The following is a 20,987-nucleotide window of genomic DNA, read 5'->3' as shown; positions in this document are numbered from 1 at the left end:
CGTGGGGAGGGACACCGATGTGCAGGCAGAAGGAGAAAGCCACCGCTGTGAGCCTCTGGTGGGGTCCCCAGTGGGCCCAGCCCAGGGGTGGGGAGACGCACCAGCCAAGCCAGCCACCCCCCCACCCGTCCAGCCAGCAGGAGGACTGGGTGGGCCCCCCGGGTGCCCCTCACCAGCCCGGCTGGGCCACTTCCTCACAAGGGACTGAGGGACCAAGGCGCCAATGTCCCCTGCAGCCCTGCTTGCCTCCACACCAGCCCTGGACCTTCAGGGACCCCATGCTCCTGCCTCCCAGCGGCCCCCCTGCCCTAACCAGGGACCCCTGGGAGGTCTTCCCAGCCTGCACCCTCCAGGCCTGTGGCTGCCAGGACGGGAAAGGGCCTCCGGGTCTCACAGGGCTGCCGCCACTGCGCCCCATCCAGGCGGCCGTCTGGGTCCAGGTCAGAGCTGACCAGGCTGTCGGGAGTCAGGGTGTCGGAGGAGGAGAAGGCCATGGAGTCAGCCTTGGTGCCTCCCCGTAGGTGGCCAGAGGCTGTGCAGGACCAAGTCCAGTGCGGTGGGCAGCTGAGGACCCGTGTGAGGGCAGGCCTGATGTGCGGGGGCGGGGCGGTGGGGGTGAGGGCCCTGCCGGCACTGAGGCTGGAGGGCCTCAGGGGAGGCAGAGATGTCCTGGGTTGGGGGAGGGGCAGGGGGTCTTCAGGGTGGGGTGGGGTTAAGAGCTCAAGGGGAGCCGGGTGGAGGATGGGGTCCCAGGCAGGGTGGGGTGAGGGTGGGGGCGGGGCGCCGGGGGCGGGGCTTGGCAACTGCGTGGGAGGGATGGGGGCAGGATGGGGTGGTGGGGGCAGCGCTCAGGGGTGGAGCTCAGGGGGAAGGAGGAGGAGGGCTTAGCTGGTAGGCGGGGGGGGGGGGGGGGGGGGGGGGGGGGGGGGGCGGGAGAGGTGCTGGGGCCTCAGTGGGGGGGTGTGGAGTGGGGGTCCCTGGGCAGATGGGGGTGGGGGGTTAAGATTGGGCTGGGGCAAAGGACAGGGGAGAGGGGTGTCCTGGGCTGCCTGGGGTGGAGCGAGGCATTGGGAGGGGTGTGGATCAGGTTGGGGGTCAGCAGGGCCCAGAGCTGGGCTTGGTCTGTAACCACAGGTGATTGTAGTGCAGTGTCCCTCCCCACAACCCCCCGGAAGGTCAGGGGGCAGCACAGCGTCCACCCAGTGATGGCTGAGCCGTGACTCCCAACGGTACTGCTAGGTCACTGTACCGTGAGGCCCTTGGAGGCTCATGGTGGAGAGTCGGGTGCGGGGAAAAGAGAAGGGCGCCCCTCCTCCGGGGGCCTCCCACAGCCCACTTCCCCACCAGTCCATTCATGAGGAAAACTCGCAATCGCAGGGAGGAACGTCCTTCGACAGCCCCCCGTGGCCAGGCTGAGCGGGGTCCAGCCAGGAGCAGCCCCTGGAGACCTGGTGCGGCTGTCACCTGGGGCCCAGGAGGGGGTCCTGGGTTCCACAGGGGACTAGGGGAACCCAGGAAATTCACGTAAAATGGTGACTGTGACAAAGCGACTGAAGAGACGCCACGTCCAGAGGCGCCTCAGACAGGAACAGGCACGATGCCACCCTCAGCCGTGACCAGACGTCCCCATCTCCTGGCTGGAATGGGGGCTGCTGCACCCTCCGTGCCCTGGGCCAGACTCAGGACGCAGCTGTACACCTGGCCCCTTCTCACTGCTGGTGGCCAGGGACCTGCCCCAGGCGGGTGTGGTCAGGACTGGCGCTCCAAGAATCCTGCCACCCGGGCCCACACTCGTGCTGTATTTCAGGAGCTGTATGGAGCTGTTTCGTGAAGCACCAGTTTTATTATTGGGGTTACACATTTCCACAGTCCAGCACTTGGAAGTGGAAAAGGGGAGACGCAAGGATGGTGCTGGGTTCCAGCCCCCACGCCTCTGAGCTCTTTGTATATCTGAAAATCGAGTCTCAAACTGGTGTGGTGCTGCTGGCCTGTGGTCCCAGCTACTCGGGAGTCTAAGGGAGGAGGATGGCAAGGTGGAGGCCAGCCTGGGCAACTTAGAAAGACCTTGTTTCAAAATAAAAAATCAAAAGGACTCGAGGTGTAGCTCAGTGGTACAGCGCCTCTGGGTTCAATCCCCAGCAAAGCACACACACGCACACACACAAATTCTCTCTTCTTTCTTTTTCTTTTTTCTTTTTGAACCTTTGGATATTTGTCTTATTGATTTGAAAGGGCACTTTATATAGTAAAGATATGAAGACATAAATCTCACATACAGGTTGCCAATGCTTCCTTCAGCGTGTCAGCCCCTTTTAATGTTTTGTGATCTTTCATGTATGAAGTCTTCTGCTGCTAGGTCAGAGCTGTTGCTCTTGTCTGGTTTCCACGCTTCCTCTTGTAAGCTGGAGGGTGAGGGCGGGTGGCCAAACAGGAATGGACACAAGCGGCAGAAGCAAAGCTTTATTGGATTTTGGCTCTTAAGGTACAGGTCAGGGTGGAGAGCCAGAGAAAATCTCACGTGGCCCGGCTGCCCAGGGTCTTCATAGGCCGGAATAGGCGGGGGTCCTGCTGAGGGTCGGTGGGGTTTATCTGTCCGCCTTTGCGTGGCCGGGCTTTGGCGCCCTGTGCTGCCCCAGCCGTCCTGCCCCTCCCGAGCAGCCCTTCAGTCCCACCTAACGCCTGTTGTACTTAAGAAGCTTCTGCCCACCCGAGGTGGCGCACGCGTTCGCCTGTTTTCTTTTAGCACCTTCGATCTTTTTCTTTTCATCTCCGAAATCCTTTGCGTGTGTGTGGCAGTGGGCTGGGTGCTGGTGTCGGGCAGGGCGTGCCCACCTCTTCCCTGAAGCCACTGGGGAGGGCCTATGGCCTCTGAGCGCCCCAGAGCGGCCGGTGGAGCTGGTCTCGGCACGGTCCTGCAGCGCACCTGCCGCTCTCTGCTTCCAGCCACCCGTAATTCCCAAAGAATGAGAATCAAGTGCTAAAGGAAAGCCCTCCTTTGTTAATCTGATTGGAATTGTGTTCGATTTCTTGTTAGTAAAGAGATAACTTGTGTTTTAAGAAGCCAAATCCAGGAGTGTGGCACTTCTGTTTCATTCTTCTCTAAAACTGTGGGAGCTTGGCCTGTGAGGCGGCATGCACCTGTCCTTCCAGCTCCTCTGAGGACTGAGGGGAGGATGGCTTGAGCCCAGGAGGTCAAGACCAATCTGGGCAATGTAGTGCCTCAAACACATTCCAGCGACTCAGGAGGCCGAGACAGGAGGATGGCAAGTCAGGTCAGCCGCACCCACTTAGTGGGACTCATTCAAGATACATTAAAAGGGGCTGGGGATGTAGCCTGTGCCAGAGTGCCCTGGGTTCAACCCCGGTATTGCAGGAAAAAAACAAAACAAAACAAAAGGAGTACCACAGATTCCTTTTTATCTTTATTTGTAGCTGTTTCATGCTTTGGTATTGTAATATCATTCTTATTTCCTTATTTTTAACCTAGAATATTTTCCTGACTTTTCTCATTTTTAACCTAGAATTGGTACACACATTGTCAACCTTCGAACTCTACTGGTGTACAGATTAAAGGGTGCGACAGCCGGCCACTCGAGGCGGGCGAGCCTGGCTCCGCCTGCCTGCTTCCGGGGCTCTCTGGTGGTTTCCGACCTGGACCTCTCGCACAGCCCCAGGGCCCCCCCTCCAGCCCTCAACCAGCAGCTCTTCTCTGCTCCCTTGCCTCCAGGACAGGAGCAGGCCCCCTGCCTGCCCACTTTTGCCCTCACCTGCCTGGGGCCTCGGAAGACCTGAGGCCCCGTCCCATGAAGGCCCCAGGTGCTGGGCCTGGAGAGGTCTGGGTCGCTGAGGCCACGTAACCTTGGCGGCTTCTACTCACCTGCTGTTAGGGGCTGTGTGGAAACCCCCACGAGGTAGTGGAAAGTCCAGAATTCTACCGGGGCCTCTTTGCTGACCCCCACCAGGAGGCTGGGTGACACCTGCCTGCTCAAACGGTCAGGCTCCAGGCCTGGGGAACACAGCATCTGCGAGGGGGCTGGGGCGTCTCAGAGAGCAAAGGGCAGACCTGGACCTGCTGCCTTGGCGGAGGTGTCCTCACCCGGGAGGGAAGTCCCCCAGGTCGAGGGGTGGCCTTAGGAGGCACTGGTGCCCTGAGAGGGCCAGGCTGAGCTGCCAGTGAGCCACACACACTGGGTCCCTTGGGTGCCTTCCCGTGTGAGTTCTGGAGCCCACAGGCTGGGGGTCCCACTAGTGAGCTTTGCTCTCGTGAACCCTGGGCACTCATCAGTAAGTGAATGGAAAATTCCAGAATGGGGCAGGAGCCACATTCCTTGTGGGTTTAGGTGACCTCGATTTACATTTTCTTTAACATTTCTACCAAATGTACCCATAGGAGATGGCAGGAAAGGCCAGTAAGCAGCGGCCTCACCCAAGCTGTGGAAGAGAATTTGGCTTTCAGAGGGGCAGCCCATTTACCCAGAGGGCCAAGGGGCCCCGCTTGGTGTCTGCGACAGGCCCAGTGCAGGGCATCACATGGCTCCATGGCCACTACCCACAGCACTGTGGCCATGGGCTCAGAGCTCAGAGGTGGGCAGCAAGAGTGCCCGGTTCTCAGTCAGCCTCCAGAAGGTTCTCTGGGCCAGTCAACAAGTTCCAGCCCTGCATATGTCTGTCCTTCTGTCCTACCTTTCTTTTTTCTTTTCTTTCCTTTCCTTCCTTCACTGAGGATGTAAAAGGTCTTGCTAAGTTGTTGAGGTTGACTGACCTCAAACCTGTAATCCTCTTGCCTGGGGCTCCCAAGTCACTGGAATTACAGGCATTTGCCCCTGTGCCCGACCCTGAGTTTCTTTGTAACTGCACACATGTGCCCTGGCTCTGGATGATGTCCCCATCTTCTTCCACAACTCTTGCCACTTCCCACCCCCAGTCCCTGACTGACCACCTCAGCCCCTGCCTCTGGCTCTGAGGGAAGCTGGAGCCCACCCCTGAACCCCCTTCTGTGGGTCAGTGGGCCCAGAGCCACCAGAGGTGGGTCCCAGAGGCGGGGAGCCGGCTGGCTGCCCAGGCACCTTCTCTTGATCACAGGGCACTTTGCGAGTCCTCGCCTGCAAAAGCCCTGCCCTGATTGGCTCCTGGGCCAGCAGCCCTTGCCCTTTCCTGGGTGAGCCAGTATAACAGCAGGCCCTGGCCTACGCAGGGCTCTCCAGAGCGGGCAAGAGTCATTCTCCCAGCTGCCTGGCGCCTGGTGCCTGGCGCACAGGGGTTCTGGGCCCGGGAGCATGGGCGGGGCAGGCAGACCGCTCTGACAGCCCAGGAGCTCAGAGGGACTCCAAGGACGAGGCACCCTGTGTGGGGAGAGGGAGCAAGCGGCAGAGCAGTGGAGGGCCTGCAGGGTGCGCCCACCACCCAGCCCTGGGATCCCGACCCAGCCCCATGGCCACCGAGACTCGGGCTGGCGGGGACTCAGTGCTGCGCCGCCTCCTGAGGCTGCACCGCACGGAGATCGCCATGGCCGTGGACAGCGCCTTCCCGCTGCTGCACGCGCTGGCAGACCATGACGTGGTCCCTGAGGACAAGTTCCAGGTGGGCCCTTGGCACCCAGGTCCCGCCCACGCTCACCCACACACCAGGGACAGCCCCAGGACTAGTGCCTCCCAGCCTCCCCTTATCCTCTGCCCACAAGCCAGGGTGTGGACCTGAACGGGTATCCAGCGGCCCCCTCCCAGCGCCTCCTGACCACCAGCACCCCTATGCTCTCCCCGTGTCCCAGCCATAAGCCAGAGGGGGACCCAGCCACTGGCCCTCCTGCGGCCTCACCCAGGAGCCAGGGGATGCTCCCAGGACCAGGTGCAGGGGCCCTGCCCCTCACTGTCCACACTCCTGTAGCCACAGTCCCCAGGAGCCGGGGAGGGGCCGGGCGGCCAGACTTCCTGTAGGCCCTCCAGCTGCCTCCATCCTGATGGGAGAAGCAGCAGTGCGTGCCACTCAGCCGGCCCACCTGGTTGTTGCTGCAGGAGACCCTGCGTCTGAAGGAGAAGGAGGGCTGCCCCCAGGCCTTCCACGCCCTCCTGTCCTGGCTCCTGACCCAAGACGCGGCCGCCATCCTGGACTTCTGGAGGGTTCTCTTCAAGGATTACAACCTGGAGCGGTATGGTCGGCTGCGGCCCATCCTGGACAGCTTCCCCAAAGGTGGGCCCCGCTCCGGGCTGGGCTCCTGGTTGGGTTCAGCCTTGCTGGGGGACTGGGGCAGTGGGCGTGAGGTGGAGGGTGTGTGTAGGGGTGTTGGGGAGGCCCTAGGTAACCTCCGAGGACTCCTGGATTCTAAGAGGCAAAGGGCAGAGTCCTTGTTCACCTTGCTCTGAGGGTGTCCAGTCCTGTACCCCCACTCCAAGGAAAGGCTCTAGGACCTTGCTCCTGCCCATGAGCTGCAGATGTGGACCTCAGCCAGCCCCGGAAGGGCAGGAAGCCCCCTACCAGCCCCAAGGTCTCAGTGCTGCCACCCAGACCCCCCACCAAGAGGAAGGCCCCAGAGGAGCCTCGAGCCGCCCCACCAGCAGCCCTGACCCCACGGGGCACCTCCAGCCCAGGTACCCAGTGGGAGGAGCCGTCCATGGTCACAGTCTCCCTTGGGAGTCCCACACCCCTCCCTACAGGCTCCAGAGCATCTGTCCACCCACCTGGGCACAGAAGCAGCCTGCCTAGGCTGCAGAGGCCACTTTGGTTACTCAGAGGGACAGCCTGGACGGGTCTGTCAGCTGTGCCAGCCCCAACACTGAGTCCTTAAGCGCTAAAGGGGCAGGCAGTTCTCATTTTCCTTTTTACTGGTGAGGAAACCAGAGCCCAGGACCATGAAGGAGCCCACAGGGAGTCAGGGCCAGCACCTGACCCCACATGGTGCCTTCCCACCCGGCCACCAGCATTGTCCCCGCCCCACAGAGGCCCAGCTGCCTCCAGCTCTCCCTTCCAGGCTCCCATCTGAAAGCCAAGCCAAAGAAGCCAGAGGGCACCTCCGAGTCACAGCGCCTTCCCCTGGGGAATGGTGAGCAAAGAGGGCGAGGGGGCGGGGGGGGGGGGGAGGTGGCCAGCGGGGAGGGAACCAGGGGGAGGGGGGCAGGGGGGAGAGGAGCCAGAGGGGAGGGAGCCAGAGGGGAGGAGAGTCAGGGGGAGGGGAGCCAGGGGGAGGGAGCCAGAGAGGAGAGGAGCCGGGGGGAGGAAGCCAGGGGGAGGGGAGCAGGGGAGCCAAGGGGGAGGGGAGCCAGGGGAGAGGGAGCCAGGGGGGAGGGGAGCCAGGGGGAGGGGAGCCAGAGAGGAGGGGAGCCAGGGGGGAGGGGAGCCAGGGGAGAGGGAGCCAGAGGGGAGGAGAGTCAGGGGGAGGAGAGCCAGGGGGAGGGAGCCAGAGAGGAGGGGAGCAGGGGGGAAGGAGCCGGGGGAGGGGAACCAGGGGGGAGGGAGCCAGGGGGATGGGAGCAGGGAGGGGAGCCAAGGGGGAGGGGAGCCAGGGGGGAGGGGAGCCAGAGACATGGCATCTAGGGGCAGGCGGTCAGGTGGAGGGACATGCCCTCAGAGGGCTGGGGGGAGTGGCCCGGCGGGCCTGACTTCTCACTCAAGGTCAAGCTGTGCCAGACACAGGGAGAGGGTGGCCTGGGGTTGCGGCGCCCTTACAGGGACTGCATCCTGCCCTGCGCTGGGACCCTCCTCCAGCCCCACCTCCGCCCTGCAGAGCTCCCATTCTCAAGGCGCACATGTGAGAAGACCATCCTTGCTCCTCACTGGGCACAGCCTGGACTCTCTGCCTCTCCCCTGGCCCAGGGCACTTGCCCACAGACCCCCTGTGTTCAGTGCTGCCCAGACTGGAGTGGGGTTCCGGAACTGTCTTCCCAGTTGACAACCCCCATTTGGGTGGTCCCTTCCCCAGGAATTCAGACCATGTCTGCTGCGGTCCAGAGAACTGTGGCTGTGTCCTCTGGGGACATCCCGGGGGCCCATGGGGCCATGGAGGGAATCCTCATCCAGCAGGTGTTTGGGTCAGGTAGATACATGGGGTGGGAGGGGGTAACTGAGGGTCCCAGGCCCCAGGACTAAATGAGGTCCCTCCCCTCTGCTCCCTGGAGGTTCCAGAGCAGACTGGGCTTCAGCAGAGGCAGCTGGCTTCCTACACTGGCTCTGCGGGCTTTGGGGGACAGGACTCTGAAGACCCCTGTGCGGGAGGGTCTTCTACCTGGCCAGCACAGGATGCCCATCACCCCAGCTCACCTCCTCTCCACAGATGGGCCCTTAGAAAGTTAGTTTGACCTGCACTCTCGGGCACCCACTCTCCATGGGGATGGCCTGCAGACTCGTGTCCAGTCCCCTCACACCCTGGCCGGCCCCAATCCTGAGCCCCAGGGAGTTAGCAAATGACCTACCTACCAGGCGGCCAGTTGCTGGCTGTAGGGAGCCACCTGTGTCATCTGGCCAGGTCATAGCAGGGCCTACTGGTGGCAGAGCCATCATGTCATTCACTCCACAGTCCCTGCCACAATGTTTCTCTGTGGTGGACACTGGCTGGGGACACCAAGGATGGTGACAGTGGGCCTGGGAGCAGATGCTGGCCCTGGTCTCCCCATCAGGGCTGATCCCAAGGACCCTGTATGGGTAAGCTAGGGGTGTACAACAACCGGCCAGGCCGGCGGCCTAAACAGATCCCCAGAGCAAGGTGTGGACAGGCCATGCCCTGTGCAGGCTCTGGGAAGGTCCCTCCTGCGCCCCCCTGTCTGGGGCTGCTGTACCCCTTGGCTTGGGCTGTGGTGTCCTCTCCCTGTGTCTCTTTTTATAAGGACACCAGTTATTGGATTTAGGGTCTAGTGTGACCTCATCTTAATCAATTGCGTCTACAAAGACCCTATTTCCAAATGGGGTTCTATTCTGAGGTTCTGGGCGCATGTGAATTTGGGGGGGCCTGTCCAGTTTAGCACAGTGCCCAGCAGAGAATCCTCCCGTGCCCAGCACTCAGGCCTGACTTGGCTGGGACAGGGATGGGGTGGTGGAGGGACAGCAAGTCTCAGCTCACGCAGCCTCTCTTCCCCATACCCTGACCCCAGTGACTGGCTGGGGCTGTGGGAGGCTGAGCCCAGGACAGCTGGCATCTCCTCCCAGGGGGCTCCAAGAAGTGCATCCAGGTTGGGGGGAGTTTTACACTCCCAGCAAGTTTGAAGACCCTGTTGGTGGTGGGAAGAACAAGGCTCGAAGTGGTGGTGGCCCGAAGCCTCTGGTCCGAGCCAAGGGCGCCCAGGGCGCTGCCCTGGTAAGCAATGCCCTGACCTGTCTGTGGGAGGCTGGGCCCTGGGGAGGTTGGGGTGGGAATCTGTCCCCCTTCGCACCTGGCAACAGTGCTGCCCTTGGGCCTGGGGCTCTGCTAGGCAGCTGGGGACTGTGGCCGAGAGGCACCTGGTGCCAGTAGCCACAGTTCCCTCACTGCCCAGGTCCCTCCACGGTGGCCCTCTTCTCCCTTGCAGGGTGGAGGTGAGCCGAGGATGAGGCAGCAGGACAGGGTCCCCGTCCTTCCAGCCATCCCGGGTGAGCCCCAAGTCCAACAGGTAATGCCCTAGGCCCTGCGAGAAGACCTGCCTCACCCATGCCCCCCGGGCAGGTCCTTCTGAGGCCGCTGCGTCCCAGGCACTTGGGTGCCTGAAGTACAGGGGCCAGAGCTCCTGCCCAGGCGAGCTTCTCCTTCCTGTGCCCCTCCTTCCTGGCCGTGTTTTTCTGATAACACACAAGTTTCAGATGAGTCTGAAAAGTGAGGTGCTCTTAAGTTTTTAAAATCAGTGTTGGTCCAGGTCGTGTGAGCTGGGTGGTGGGCGGGCCTGCTACCAGCCAGAGTTGGAGGATCCCCAGGGAAGTCCAGCTGTCCTTGGCTCCCAGCACTGTCTCTTGGGGAGGTGGATGGATGTGACTGGTGACTGCCATCCTCGGTCACAAATCCCAGCACTTGGTTGCAGGCACTGTGCTGGCCTTGGGCACGCAGGGTGGGCAGTCCTGCCCTGCCCCTGTAGCAGTGCCCTGGCTGTCCCACACCTAGGAAATATGGCCATGCGTGTGACGGTCACTGCAGGGCCAGCCCGGCCTGGGGTTCTGGAGGACGTGCTGTCTGGACCCCTACGTGCAGGATGCACACTGCCCAGGCAGAGGCACAGGGTGGGTGGAGGCCCAGGGGAGGGAGCAGCAGGTGCCTGAGGCTGATAGGAGGCTTCCTGGGGCCCGTGTTGCCTGGTGAGGAGGGGTTGCCTGAGGGTGGGGTGCAGTCCAGGGGCCACCAGGAACCCAGGGGCCCAGGAGTGAAAGGGCTTCTTCAAGAAGGATGGCCCTGGAAGGTCAATCAGGGATACAGCCTTAGAGGTGGACGGGCTGCGGGCCAGCAAGGGGGCTGGGAGGGACTTGGGAGCGCAGGTGCCCGAGAGGGACTACAGGTGAGCTGCCCAGGAGAGGGGCTCTTGGGAAGGTGCCCCCGCCCGGGGTCTGCATGGCTCACTCTTGCCTGCGCCAGAAGAACGAAGACGAGGTGTGCCCTGTGCCGGGACGGTGGGGAGCTCATCTGCTGCGACGGCTGCCCCCGGGCCTTCCACCTGGCCTGCCTGTCCCCACCACTGCGGGAGATACCCAGGTGAGCCTGCCGGCTGAGGCCACCGCTGCCAAGGCCACCTCCATCCACAGATGCCACCATCCACGGCCCTGCATGAGAAGACACCCCAGAAGGCTCTGGACCACAGAGGGGGACTCAGGCCCTCCTGGGTGGGGCTTTGGTCCAGGGCACGGGCTGTGGGCGGGGCCTGGATTCTCACCATGTCACCTGCCTCCCTCCCAGCCACACAGTTCGCCCAGGTCAACAGGACCCCTGAGGGTGGCAATGCCCCAAGCACGGAGGCCCAAGGCAACAGTGGCCCTGCTGTCCCAGCTGGCCTCAGGCCCCCAGCCCAGCCCAGACTCTCAGGGGCATCCACCCCTTTCCTAAGCACCACAAAGCCCTGCTCCCAGGTGGACTGGGGAACAAGGGGGCCACAGAGTGGCAGCCCCCCAGGGCTGTTGGGTATCATTGGTCACGGCATGAGACCCTGTCCTTGGTGGGAAGCCTTCTCAGTCCATGGCCTGGGGTATGTGGGGAGGGGTGGGTGGCCGATGGATCCAGAGACCCAGGGTCTGCCCCAGGCTCTGCCCAGCACTTGACCTCGTCTCTCTGAGCCTCGGTCTCTGAGCTCCCATCCCTGAAAGGAAGGGGTTCCGCCAGGCCCTCCCTCTGCCCCGTGTGCTGGCGTTCTTTCCCCTCCCTCTGCCCCACCCACCTACCGTTCCTGGGCACCATTCCCCGTGGAAATGGGGTGGTCCCACTGAGGGAGAGCCCGCCAGCAGGGGACCCTGTGACAGGCAGACACAGACTGCTGTAGGATACTGGGCACTGGAAAGTGCAGCACTTGTAGGGGACACTGACCACACTGGCCAGGGCCGCCCCACCAGGGGTCAGTATCCCCCTCCAGCATGCTCCTGCCAGGGGCACTTGTGGCCTGGGCCACTTCCCGACCTATAAAAGGACATAGTGGCATGAGGAGTGCCCAGGCCTCCTTGCCTGTGGGTCTGGGAGTCCATCCGTGGTTTCTGCTTTGTCCTGCATGCTTCTGACTGGTGGCCACATGAGCAGTGGCACCTGGAGGTGCTCATGCTGCCTCCAGGGGAGAGTCCAGCAGGGCCTGCTCCGGGACGAGGAGCACCAGCCTCCAGAGCCACCTGCGGAGCCCACGGTATGCCCAGGCCCCCCTGAGGCTGGGTGGCCCCTTCCTATCTCCTGCCCCTCTGGAGTCCTAAGCCTGGTCACTCCTTGGGTTGGGCCTGCCCCAGGTAGAACTGTACCCTTCCCCTGCCTGATCAGTCCGACTCTACAGTCAGTACTGTGCATGAATCTCCTGCAGGGCCTGGGAATCTACCCTTGCCCTGCTCTGACGGGGTCCTCAGCTCTGCCCCAGCACCCTTGGGGCTGCACTGTGACCACTGATAACACCCCAAAGGTGTGTGGAGCTTCTGCTGCAGCAAAGCCCGAGGGCTATGACTACACCCTGTTGCTTGCCCGGTGTTTGCTCTGGGGCCCTATGGCTGCAGGGCACCATGTTCCAGATGGGGAAGGGCCAAAGACCTTGCCAAGGGTCACAGAGCCTGGATTGCATCAGGCCTCTACTCCCAGAGCTCAGTATAGGGTCCCTTCCCCAGCCCCAAGTTTCAAGGTCCTTCTGGTCACTGACTCCCAGGTGGTGACCAGTAGTGTTTTGCAGTCCCTTGGAGTGCTGACTCTTGGATTCCAGGTCCCCCTGGGACTGAGGCCAGCAGGAGAGGAGGTGAGAGGCCTGCCCAGGGAGGCACCCCCTGCTGTGGACACTGCTCTCACCTATGCACACCTGCTTGCCCCACCTCCCACAGTCACCCTGCCAGTGCTGGACCCCTCTGCTCTGTGCCCCTCCCTGATGAGTGCCAACCCAGAGGGGGCAGCAGGTGAGTGAGGGGGGCGGCCCTGGGGGTCAGGCCACAGTCTTCAGGGGGCTCCAGACCTGCAGGGCAGTTGATGGACCAGAAATGGGAGAGGGGATTGTGCCAATAGTGAAGACACATCCTCCACCATACCTGTGAGAACTGGAGTAGGAATCGGAAGGGGTCAGGGCTTGGGGAGTCCTCTGCCAGGAGGAAGCAGACTGGCCAAGACTGGCCAAGGGCAGGGGGATGGGAGGCTGCTAGGATACACAGGCTCTGTGAGCTGTGGGAAGAGGGACGCGGAGCTGGGTGGGGGGCCTCCAGGATGGCTCTCAGCTGGGGCGACACACTCTCTGCTTCCAAACACCCACCCCAACCCGGGCACCCGGGCACCACCAGCGCCCGCCCTCGGGAGGTCCGACTGGCCCGAAAACTCGGCAACTTCAGAGGCCCCGCCCGCCCCAGCCCCTCTCGCCCCGTGAGGCAGCGCAGGGGGCCCTAGAGCAGCGCAGAGGGCTGATTTCTGCAGGCTGCAGCCCGAAGGAGCTGGGATTGTCCCCTGCGCTCCGGGACTTAGGAGCACGGAACCCCAGTGCCCTCCAGCCGCCACGCGCAGCTTGCGTTTCCCACGGGCGCCCCGGCTTCCCGGGGACTGACCTGCCGTCCTAACCCCCGGGTGGTCCCGAGGCAGGGTGCGGAGAGTCTGGGTTCGGTCAATGCCCTCGCTCCCCGTCACCCGGCACTGTCGCTCTGGTGCAGGGTCCCGCGCCCGGAGCGCGGTGCGGAGTGTGTGGGGACGGGACTGACGCGCTGCGGTGCGCGCACTGCGCCGCCGCTTTCCACTGGCGCTGCCATTTCCCGGCAGCAGCCGCCGGGCCGGGGTGAGTGAGGCGGCCGGCCGGGCCGCCAGGGCTGGGGAGGGAGGGCCGGCGACCCCACAGCAAAGGGCGCCCGACCCGGCCCAAGCTTCTGCGCTCCTTCGCCAGGACCCGCCTGCGCTGCAAATCCTGCTCCGGAGACCCGGGCCCCGCTCCCGGGGAGGGAGCGCCCGCCCCCAGCCCCGCCCTCCCGGCCCCCGGCTGGCCAAGGTCAGTGCTGTAGCGGGTGTGGAGGTGGGACCCCGGGTTTGGGGCGGAGACGCCATACCCACTGGTCCTGTGTTAGTTTTTTTATAAAACAGTTTTCTATAAACCGACTTTTTTGATAATTTAAATCTACTTAAAAAGGAAATGCCTAAGAGCAACTTTGAAGTCTCCCACGGGCCTGAGAGACCCTGGGCCCTGGGGCTGCCCAGGCCGAGGGTGAAGGGAGAGAGGGAGGAGGCCGCGGACTGGGGCTGACACATGCTGCGGACCCCGTGGGACCCCAGTCCTCCACGGAATCAGGACGTGGCGCCTTTTGCAGCAAGGGCGCTCGGTAACCAATGGCCCAGCCTGCAGCTCTTTCTGCCCGTCTCCATGCCTCGCTTGTCAGATGAGATGCCAGATGCACCGTGTGTCCTGCTCAGGAGGCTGCAGTGCTTCTGCCTCTGGCCAGGCACCCGGGACAAGCATCAGAGCAGGACGGCCCCCCACCCCCGGGGGCTCGGTGGAACCAGTGGCCTGCCGCCGCCCCTGCTTGTTTTACACGTCGCCCCCGTCCCCACCGGTTAGCGCTGGGGTGTTCAGGGCCCACAGAGCCTGCTCAGAGTCCCTTGCTTCTTAGGTTCCCTGCCGCCAGGGGAAATGCAGCATCAGTGGCCCCCATGCAGTCCCCCAGGATTCCTCCAGCTCCGCCACCCAGTGCCAGCCCCACCTCTCTGGGCCTGTATTTACCAGACCAGACTGTGTGGAAGAGCTGAGATTCAGCAACTTTGAGCTGCAAACCCAGCAATTTCATATGATTCAGCATCATAGAGCCTCTCTCCTGCCTCACCCTGGGCCTGGGTATGGCTGGGGCCCTGTCCCCACATGGGCCCTGGCATGCTTGTAGGGCAGAGACTGGCTGGCCTTGGGTCTCCAGCCACAGCGTGGTCCTCCTGGCTAGTTCCCTACGTCCCAGGCCTGAGGAACACTTGGGGGCAGGCAGCCCTGAGCTCACTTCTGCCCACCTGCCCCCTGCTGCTGCCTCAAGGGTTCAGCGTTAGACCTGCCCCACCTGGGAAGCACCCCATGGCCCCAGGTCCGTCACCTCTCTGGGGAAGGCTGCAGGGTTGGGTTGAGCCCTCCCTCTCTCGGGTTCCAGGTGGCAGATGACTCTGCTGGTCACGAGCCCGTTCTGCACAGGGATGACCTGGAGTCTCTCCTGAGTGAGGTAATGGTCGCCCGGCCTGTAGCGTCTGCTTCTCCTCCACTGCCCCCACATCAGCCAGGACTCAAGCCCCCACGTGGGCACTGGGAGCACTGCAGGCCCCAGGGCTCCTCAGAGTGGACATCAGGGCTGGCCCTCCAGGAGGAGGGCCAGCCCTGTCCTGTTGGCCCTGCGAAGAGCCCCTCCTGCTTCTAGCAGTCCCCCTGGGTCCTCAGAGCCAGTGCCCGGAGGCCCACGGCCCACGGCTCCCAGCACCAGCTCATGGTGCTCAAGCCCACCCGTTCCCCAGGCGCACTGGGGTGGGGCTGGACCCAGCACCCCGTCCCTCGGGGCGACTCGCATGCCCCTCCCCTCTGTCCACTGCTTCCTAGGAGGAACAGTAGGTTCCCTGGTTTTCAGGGCCCCGTTGTTTTACAGGACGGCAAACTCCACCAGCTACTCCCACTCCCCAAGTGGCCAGTGTGTCCTCCTCAGTGTCCACCCTGGTCCCTCAGGTTTTCACCCAACCATAGCCCTGCCCTGTGTGGTGGGTCCTGCGCAGGCAGGTCCCCACTCTGCAGGTGTCCAGAGACTCCAGGTCCAGCGAGGGACAAGCAACTCAGGCGTGGATGAGGGTGGTACAGCTCTGAGGTGGGGCAGATGTTTGGAGGACCCAGGGGCCTCCCCAGACTCCCCAGTCCTGTGGAGCCTCAGACCCCTGAGCAGAATAAGGAAGGCTGGCCTGGCCTCACTAGCTGGGAAAAAGCCACCCGAGAGGCACAACAGCCTTGGAGGCCCTGCCTGTGCTCAGTGAGGAGACTGGTCAGGGGTCTCCTCCTGGCTGGCCCTGCCTCCTACTAGAGGGTCAGAGGATCCCGATCTGTGGCGGGGTGGGTGTGGCCTCCCTGAGGTCCTAACAGGGCCCTGTTTCTCGTAGAATTCTTTTGACGGCATCCTGCAGTGGGCCATACAGAGCATGTCCCGCCCGCTGGCCGAGGCACCCCCGTTCTCCTCCTGATCCAGATGGCCCAGGACCCTGTGCCCACATGGTGGATGATGCTGAGCACGCACTCACACGGCGGGGCTCCTAGAGGACAGAGGGGGACATGGGCAGGTCGGGCCAGGGCCAGGAAGAACTGGAGAGTTCCAAGTGCTGGCGATGCTGGTCTTTGGGGGACACAAGACCATCATGTGTCCTGACATTAAAACCACTTCTGTGGGGCCTGTGGGGCTTCCTGCTGGCCTCCGCGGGTGTGCTCCTGCTGCCTGAGGTGCAGGCCGCTGCCTGGAAGCCCCAGGGAAGCTCGCAGGGCAGGGAGCCACTCCTGTGCCCCTGCAGCAACGTCCCAGTCCTGTGCAGCCCCCGAGACCCTGTGGGGCCTGGTTCCTCCTCTACCCCCAGGACCCTTCCGGTGCCCCTTCCTCTCTCACAAACTCCAGAGGCCAAGCTCAGACTAGGCACGGCGGCTGCGTGGCGGTTCTCTCTGCTGCCTGCCCCCTGGTGCTGAGAGGGGCTCCAGGTCCCTCAGACCAGCCCAGCCTGGCTCCCTCCTCCAGAAGCTGGGGACATATCTTCTGGGTGCCCAGCGTTCCCAGCCTTAGGGCTCCCCGGGGGCTTCCAGTGGAGGGACGGATCGCACGAGCAAGGCAGTGACCTCAGACAGGTCGATTGCTGGGACGCACAGACCAGGCAGGGGCCAGCGGGGCAGAGTGCCCTGCAATCTGGGCTGGAGAGCCCTGGAGGGGAGAGGAGCCGGTGGCGGGCTGGGCCGAGGGCACAGCAAGGCCAGGCCTGTCCTGCTGGAGCCGTATGGCCTGTCTGCAGGATGGACTCGAGATCATGGGACTGGGTACAGCCAGCCACGGTGGGGAGAGGGACAATGGGACAGGGCTGCGCCTTAGTTTATCACAGTAGCTGCCACAGCACTGCCTTGACTTCTGTCTAGTTCTGACTGTCCCCTACTGGAGTGTGGCTTGGGAGGGGCCCTTGCCCAGTTCCGGGCCACATCCCTAGGCGGAGGAGATGACGGAGCCCTGGTAGCCCCACCTGCAGACCTGTGTCAGTGCCCAGGTGGGGGTCAAAGGCCGGCAGTCTCGCCAGGCTTGGGCCACGTGCTGGTCTCCTCCTGCCTGCCTTGGAAGGGCTCAGCAGGGAGCCACAGCTGGAGGTGACAGCAAGGACACACAGTCCTTGGCCCCTCAGGCCACCACTCCCAGAGGCCACCACTCTTCACGTGCATTGGGGGCGAGATGGAGGGACCATGGGGCAGGTCAGGGAGCTGCCCAGGCCATTCTGCACCAAGGAAGTCCCGTCCACGAGCGCCCACAGCCCCCCTGCCTTCCTCCTCCAACACGCCCTGGCCAGGAAATCCTCATAGCCCTGTCCCAGGAGTGCCTGGCGTCCTCTCAGCACGGGGCGGCGCTGGCTCTGCTGGTCTCACAGTGGGTCCGGGGACACTGGAGACCTGGCTTCCCCGAGTCCCTCTGCAGACAGGGGCTGCGGCCTCCCCAGGGCCCAGGGCTCCCTTTCTGGGGCCGCTGGCTTCAGTCCCACCTGTGCTGTTTCCTCCACTCGGCCGGCTGCTCTAGCGGCTTGAACCCAGTCCCTGACCTCCCTGACTCTAACCACACGTGGGCTCGGCTGGTGGGCAGGCTGGGGCTCCCTGCCAGCGCAGTTCGGTTAGGTCAGAAACCACGAGACTCCAGTTCTGGGGTGTGTGGAGGGAGGTGCAGGTTGACTCCCCCTTGACCTGGGGATGACAGCGGGGGGCCAAGGAGGTTGGGGTAGGGCCCCTCGGGACTTGGCTGCGTCTTGGAAGTCCCTACTCCTGGTGGCAAGTGTGCCTCCTTTCACCATTGTCCTCCATTTAGCATTTCAAAAAGGAACGAAAAATCACTGATCCTGAGGTGTAGCTCAGCAGTACAACACATGCCTAACGTTGGCAAGGCCCTGGGTTCACCCCCAGCCCTGGAAAAAAGCAAAAGAGAAAGAGAAAGAAAAAGCCCGACCCAAGCCTGCCCGCCTCAGGCAGGACCTTGGAGCTCCACAGCCCTGGCTTGTCCTCTGAGGAAGCTTCTGGGTGCCGTATTGCTGCTCCTGCCCGCCTGTTGTGGGGGAGGTCGTCTCCTTCATCTGGTGCCCTCCACTGCTCAGAAGGTGTCTGACCATGACAGCGTCCAGTGTCTGCCAACAGAGTGAGCAGCAGGTGCAAGATACGATAGACCCACTGGAACCTGCAAGCTGCTCCCCGCCTCAGAGCCGCCCACAGAACCCGTGGCGCTGTCTGACTTTCCTGGGGCCTCAAGTCCCAGATGCCCATCTCTCAGTCCTGGAGGCCGGCCTCGGGGATCAAGATGGGGAGGTGGCCTCTCTTCCTTGGCTTGTGGATGACCTTGTCCCCCTATGCCCTCCCGGGGTCATCCCTTCTTAAAAGGCCTCAGGTGGGATTAGGGCCCACCCTCGCAACCTCACCTGGAAGACCCTGTCTCCAACTAGTCACATTCTGAGGCACTGCAGGCTAGGGCTTCAGCGCATGGATTTGGGGACTGTCCTGGACACACCTGAGTCCGCCTCTTGTGGGTTCTTGACTTGACCTTGACCTGGGCTCTGTCCTTGACCCCATAATCCAGTTTTAGCAAGAGCCCTGCACAGTCAGCTTAAGGAGTTTGTCTCCTGGAATTTGACTCTCCCCGTTGCTGATGACAGATCCCCCTCCTCACCCTGGATGGCCCATCACCCCAGCCTGCCTTCAGCAAGGATCTGTTGTCAGCTCGGTCACAGTCCTGTCCTTGATGTTCTGGAGAACAAGTCTCCCACGGGCCACTGTGCCTGCTGCTTGGCTCTAAGTCCTTGCTGGCCCTGTGGGTTTGGCCCTGAGTGCCATCTCACTCTGCTGCAGTAGGCCCCTGAGTTTGACAAGCTTTTCTTCACTGTGAAAAAATGCCTGATGAAAAGCAACTTAGAAAAGGAAAGATCTAATTTGGGTCATGGTTTTCAGCTCAGGGTTGGCTGGTTCATTGCTTTGAGGCGAGGCAGAACATCACGGTGGAAAGGTCAGAAGGAAAGCAGCTCAGCTCACTGCAAGCGGAAGGGGGTGGGGCTGGAGGGGGGGGAGGGAGGGGGAAGGGCAGACGAGAGATGCCTTCCAGGTCCTCAACCGCCAGTGACTTAACTGGGCCCTTCCACATACAGTTTCCAAGTCCTCCCCTAATGCCATCAAACTATGATTCATCCCTGGATCACTCCACTGACGAGGTCAGTGCCCTCATGACCCCACTCCCCAAGAGGCCCCTCTGCACGCTGCCGCAGCGGGGACAGCCTTCGACACGTGGGCCTCTGGGACGTTCCAGACCTGAGCCACAGCCCTCCCTCTGGAGTGAAGTCTGCCTGGCCAGGCACTGCAAAGGCTCAGAAGACACAGTCCAGGCTGTGGGGGCCTGCGTCAGCCGCTCTCGTCTGCAGGAGACCACTCCGGGCTGATCGAGGGGCCCCTGCTTGGCTTCATGCTCAGCTGTCCATGACCCAGGTACCATCAGTAATCTATGACGGTTATTAGTCCTGCACAAGACCTCCATGTGGGACCATCGGGTTCTGGTTTGGGTCTTTGTGAACAGCAAATGAAGAATCTGGTGGATAATATAAGCTCACTGGGCTCAAGGAAACTCAGTTATTTCTTGAACTCAATAGGCTCCAGATGGCCAAGTAGGGCTGGAACTCCTGGCTGAGAACATGGAGGAGACACCTGTCAGCTCCGCTCATAACTGGAGCTCTCAAATCCTCAGCTGGTTAACCTGGGTGCCAGGTCTGCAAATTCCCAGCGATCTCAGGACCAGGGCCGCAGAGGGCAGGGTCTCCATCCTGCAGACCAGGCCTCAGGAGGCCCCGAGGGTGGCTCCTTCCCACCTGCGACTTTCCCTGCGCCTGCCCACCTGCACACTGGCTCTGATCAGCGGGGGGGGTGGGGGGGTGGGGGGGGGGGGGGGGGGGCAGAGGCACTGGCCCACAAGAGAGGCAGCCCAGGTGAAGGTCATCCTTGGCCCTACCCTGAGGAAGCCCCCAACAGGACACCCATTCTCAGGGCCCTGGCCTGGGTAAGTGCCTCCAAGCACCCTTCCACCCCTCCATCTTTCATAGTGTCCTCGCTTTGCTCATTGTGGGGTCCTTGCAGGAACCCTTCAAAAGTGCTGGGGTGGGGAGGGCACCGAAGCCCACTGTCTTGCTCTAACGCAAATACATGACATTCTCCAGAGCCAAAAGGAAAGACAGGCCAAGAACAAAAACAACATCCAACAGCAGACTATGCGGGGCTTTTCTCATGGTGGCAGGGGAAATAAAAATCCCTAATGAGGCCTCACAAGGCGCAAGTCCGGCTGCCATGGCCCACCGGCCCTGAGCTAGAGGCCGCTGCCTCCGTACCCGACTCTGCATGCTGCCTGGCATGGCCAGTGTTTCATCAAGTGTCCGCGTGCAGACCAGGAGGGCCAGGAACATGGGGCAGGTTCTCGATTGGGCTACCCCAGGAGAGGGGCCTTCCTGTGGATGAGGTGTGCTGGTGTAGCAGGTACCGGCGGCGTGCCTCAGATGGAGGCGCTGCGAGCGGGTCATGAAGGCCTGGCAGTGTCCCGTCGAGTGCTGGAAGTAGACCCAACGCACACAAGGCGACCATTTGTGGGGTTTCACACATTCTGAAAAGATGGTTTGCCACCTTTTTTTTTTTTTTTTTTTTGGTAGCCTAGGGATTGTACTCCAGGGGTGCTGAACCACTGAGCTCCACCTCCCAGTTCCTTGGCTAAATTGCTGACTGGCCTTAAACTTGCTTAGCCTCCAAGCTGGCCGAGGATTACAGGCTTGTGCCACTATACCCCCGAGGTTCTGGCACTCTGGAAAATAATAGCATTCAGTTGTGTGCGGCAAGACAAAGCGTGAGGATGGCTGTGAGCTTCTTCAAAAGGCTTGGTCCCTGTCCTGATGCCAATTCCAGTAACAAGGGACATGTTTTGAGAAAAAGGAAAAGGAATGGTTTATTGTTTCCTAGCAAAGGAGAGAACATCGGAGGACTCCTGTCCCGAGGGAGCAGGAGCAGGGGCTTTTAAAGAGGCGACTCAGAAACAATGAGATTAGGGAGGAAGGATTCAGGGCAGGAGAAGATCAGGGAGAGATAGGATCAGGGAGAAGGTCAGGGAAGGAAAAGGTCGGGAAAAAGAGAGAAACCACGTACGTCTCAAAGCGACAAGGG

At 62.2% G+C, this 20,987-nt stretch overlaps 1 protein-coding gene across 1 annotated transcript; it reads left to right on the top strand.

The window, feature by feature from the left end:
* Positions 1 to 492: 492 nt before the first annotated feature.
* Positions 493 to 17,595, top strand: AIRE (autoimmune regulator; the record flags this gene model as incomplete). Its single annotated transcript, XM_079155090.1, is given in 18 exon segments — positions 493 to 615; positions 5,408 to 5,428; positions 5,431 to 5,580; positions 6,012 to 6,186; positions 6,429 to 6,664; positions 6,952 to 7,036; positions 7,913 to 8,026; positions 9,133 to 9,162; positions 9,165 to 9,280; positions 9,492 to 9,572; positions 10,520 to 10,534; positions 10,536 to 10,636; positions 11,666 to 12,497; positions 12,499 to 12,507; positions 13,243 to 13,364; positions 13,470 to 13,575; positions 14,707 to 14,775; positions 15,689 to 17,595. Coding segments are annotated over 18 exon segments (2,466 nt in total). The 3' UTR covers positions 15,770 to 17,595.
* Between the last annotated feature and the right edge of the window lie 3,392 nt (positions 17,596 to 20,987).

This window comes from Sciurus vulgaris, assembly GCF_902686455.1.
Source record: "Sciurus vulgaris genome assembly, chromosome: 10".
Classification (NCBI taxonomy): Eukaryota; Metazoa; Chordata; class Mammalia; order Rodentia; family Sciuridae; genus Sciurus; species Sciurus vulgaris.
Note: the sequence above shows the minus strand (reverse complement) of the source record. Positions and strands in the feature narration are given on the sequence as shown.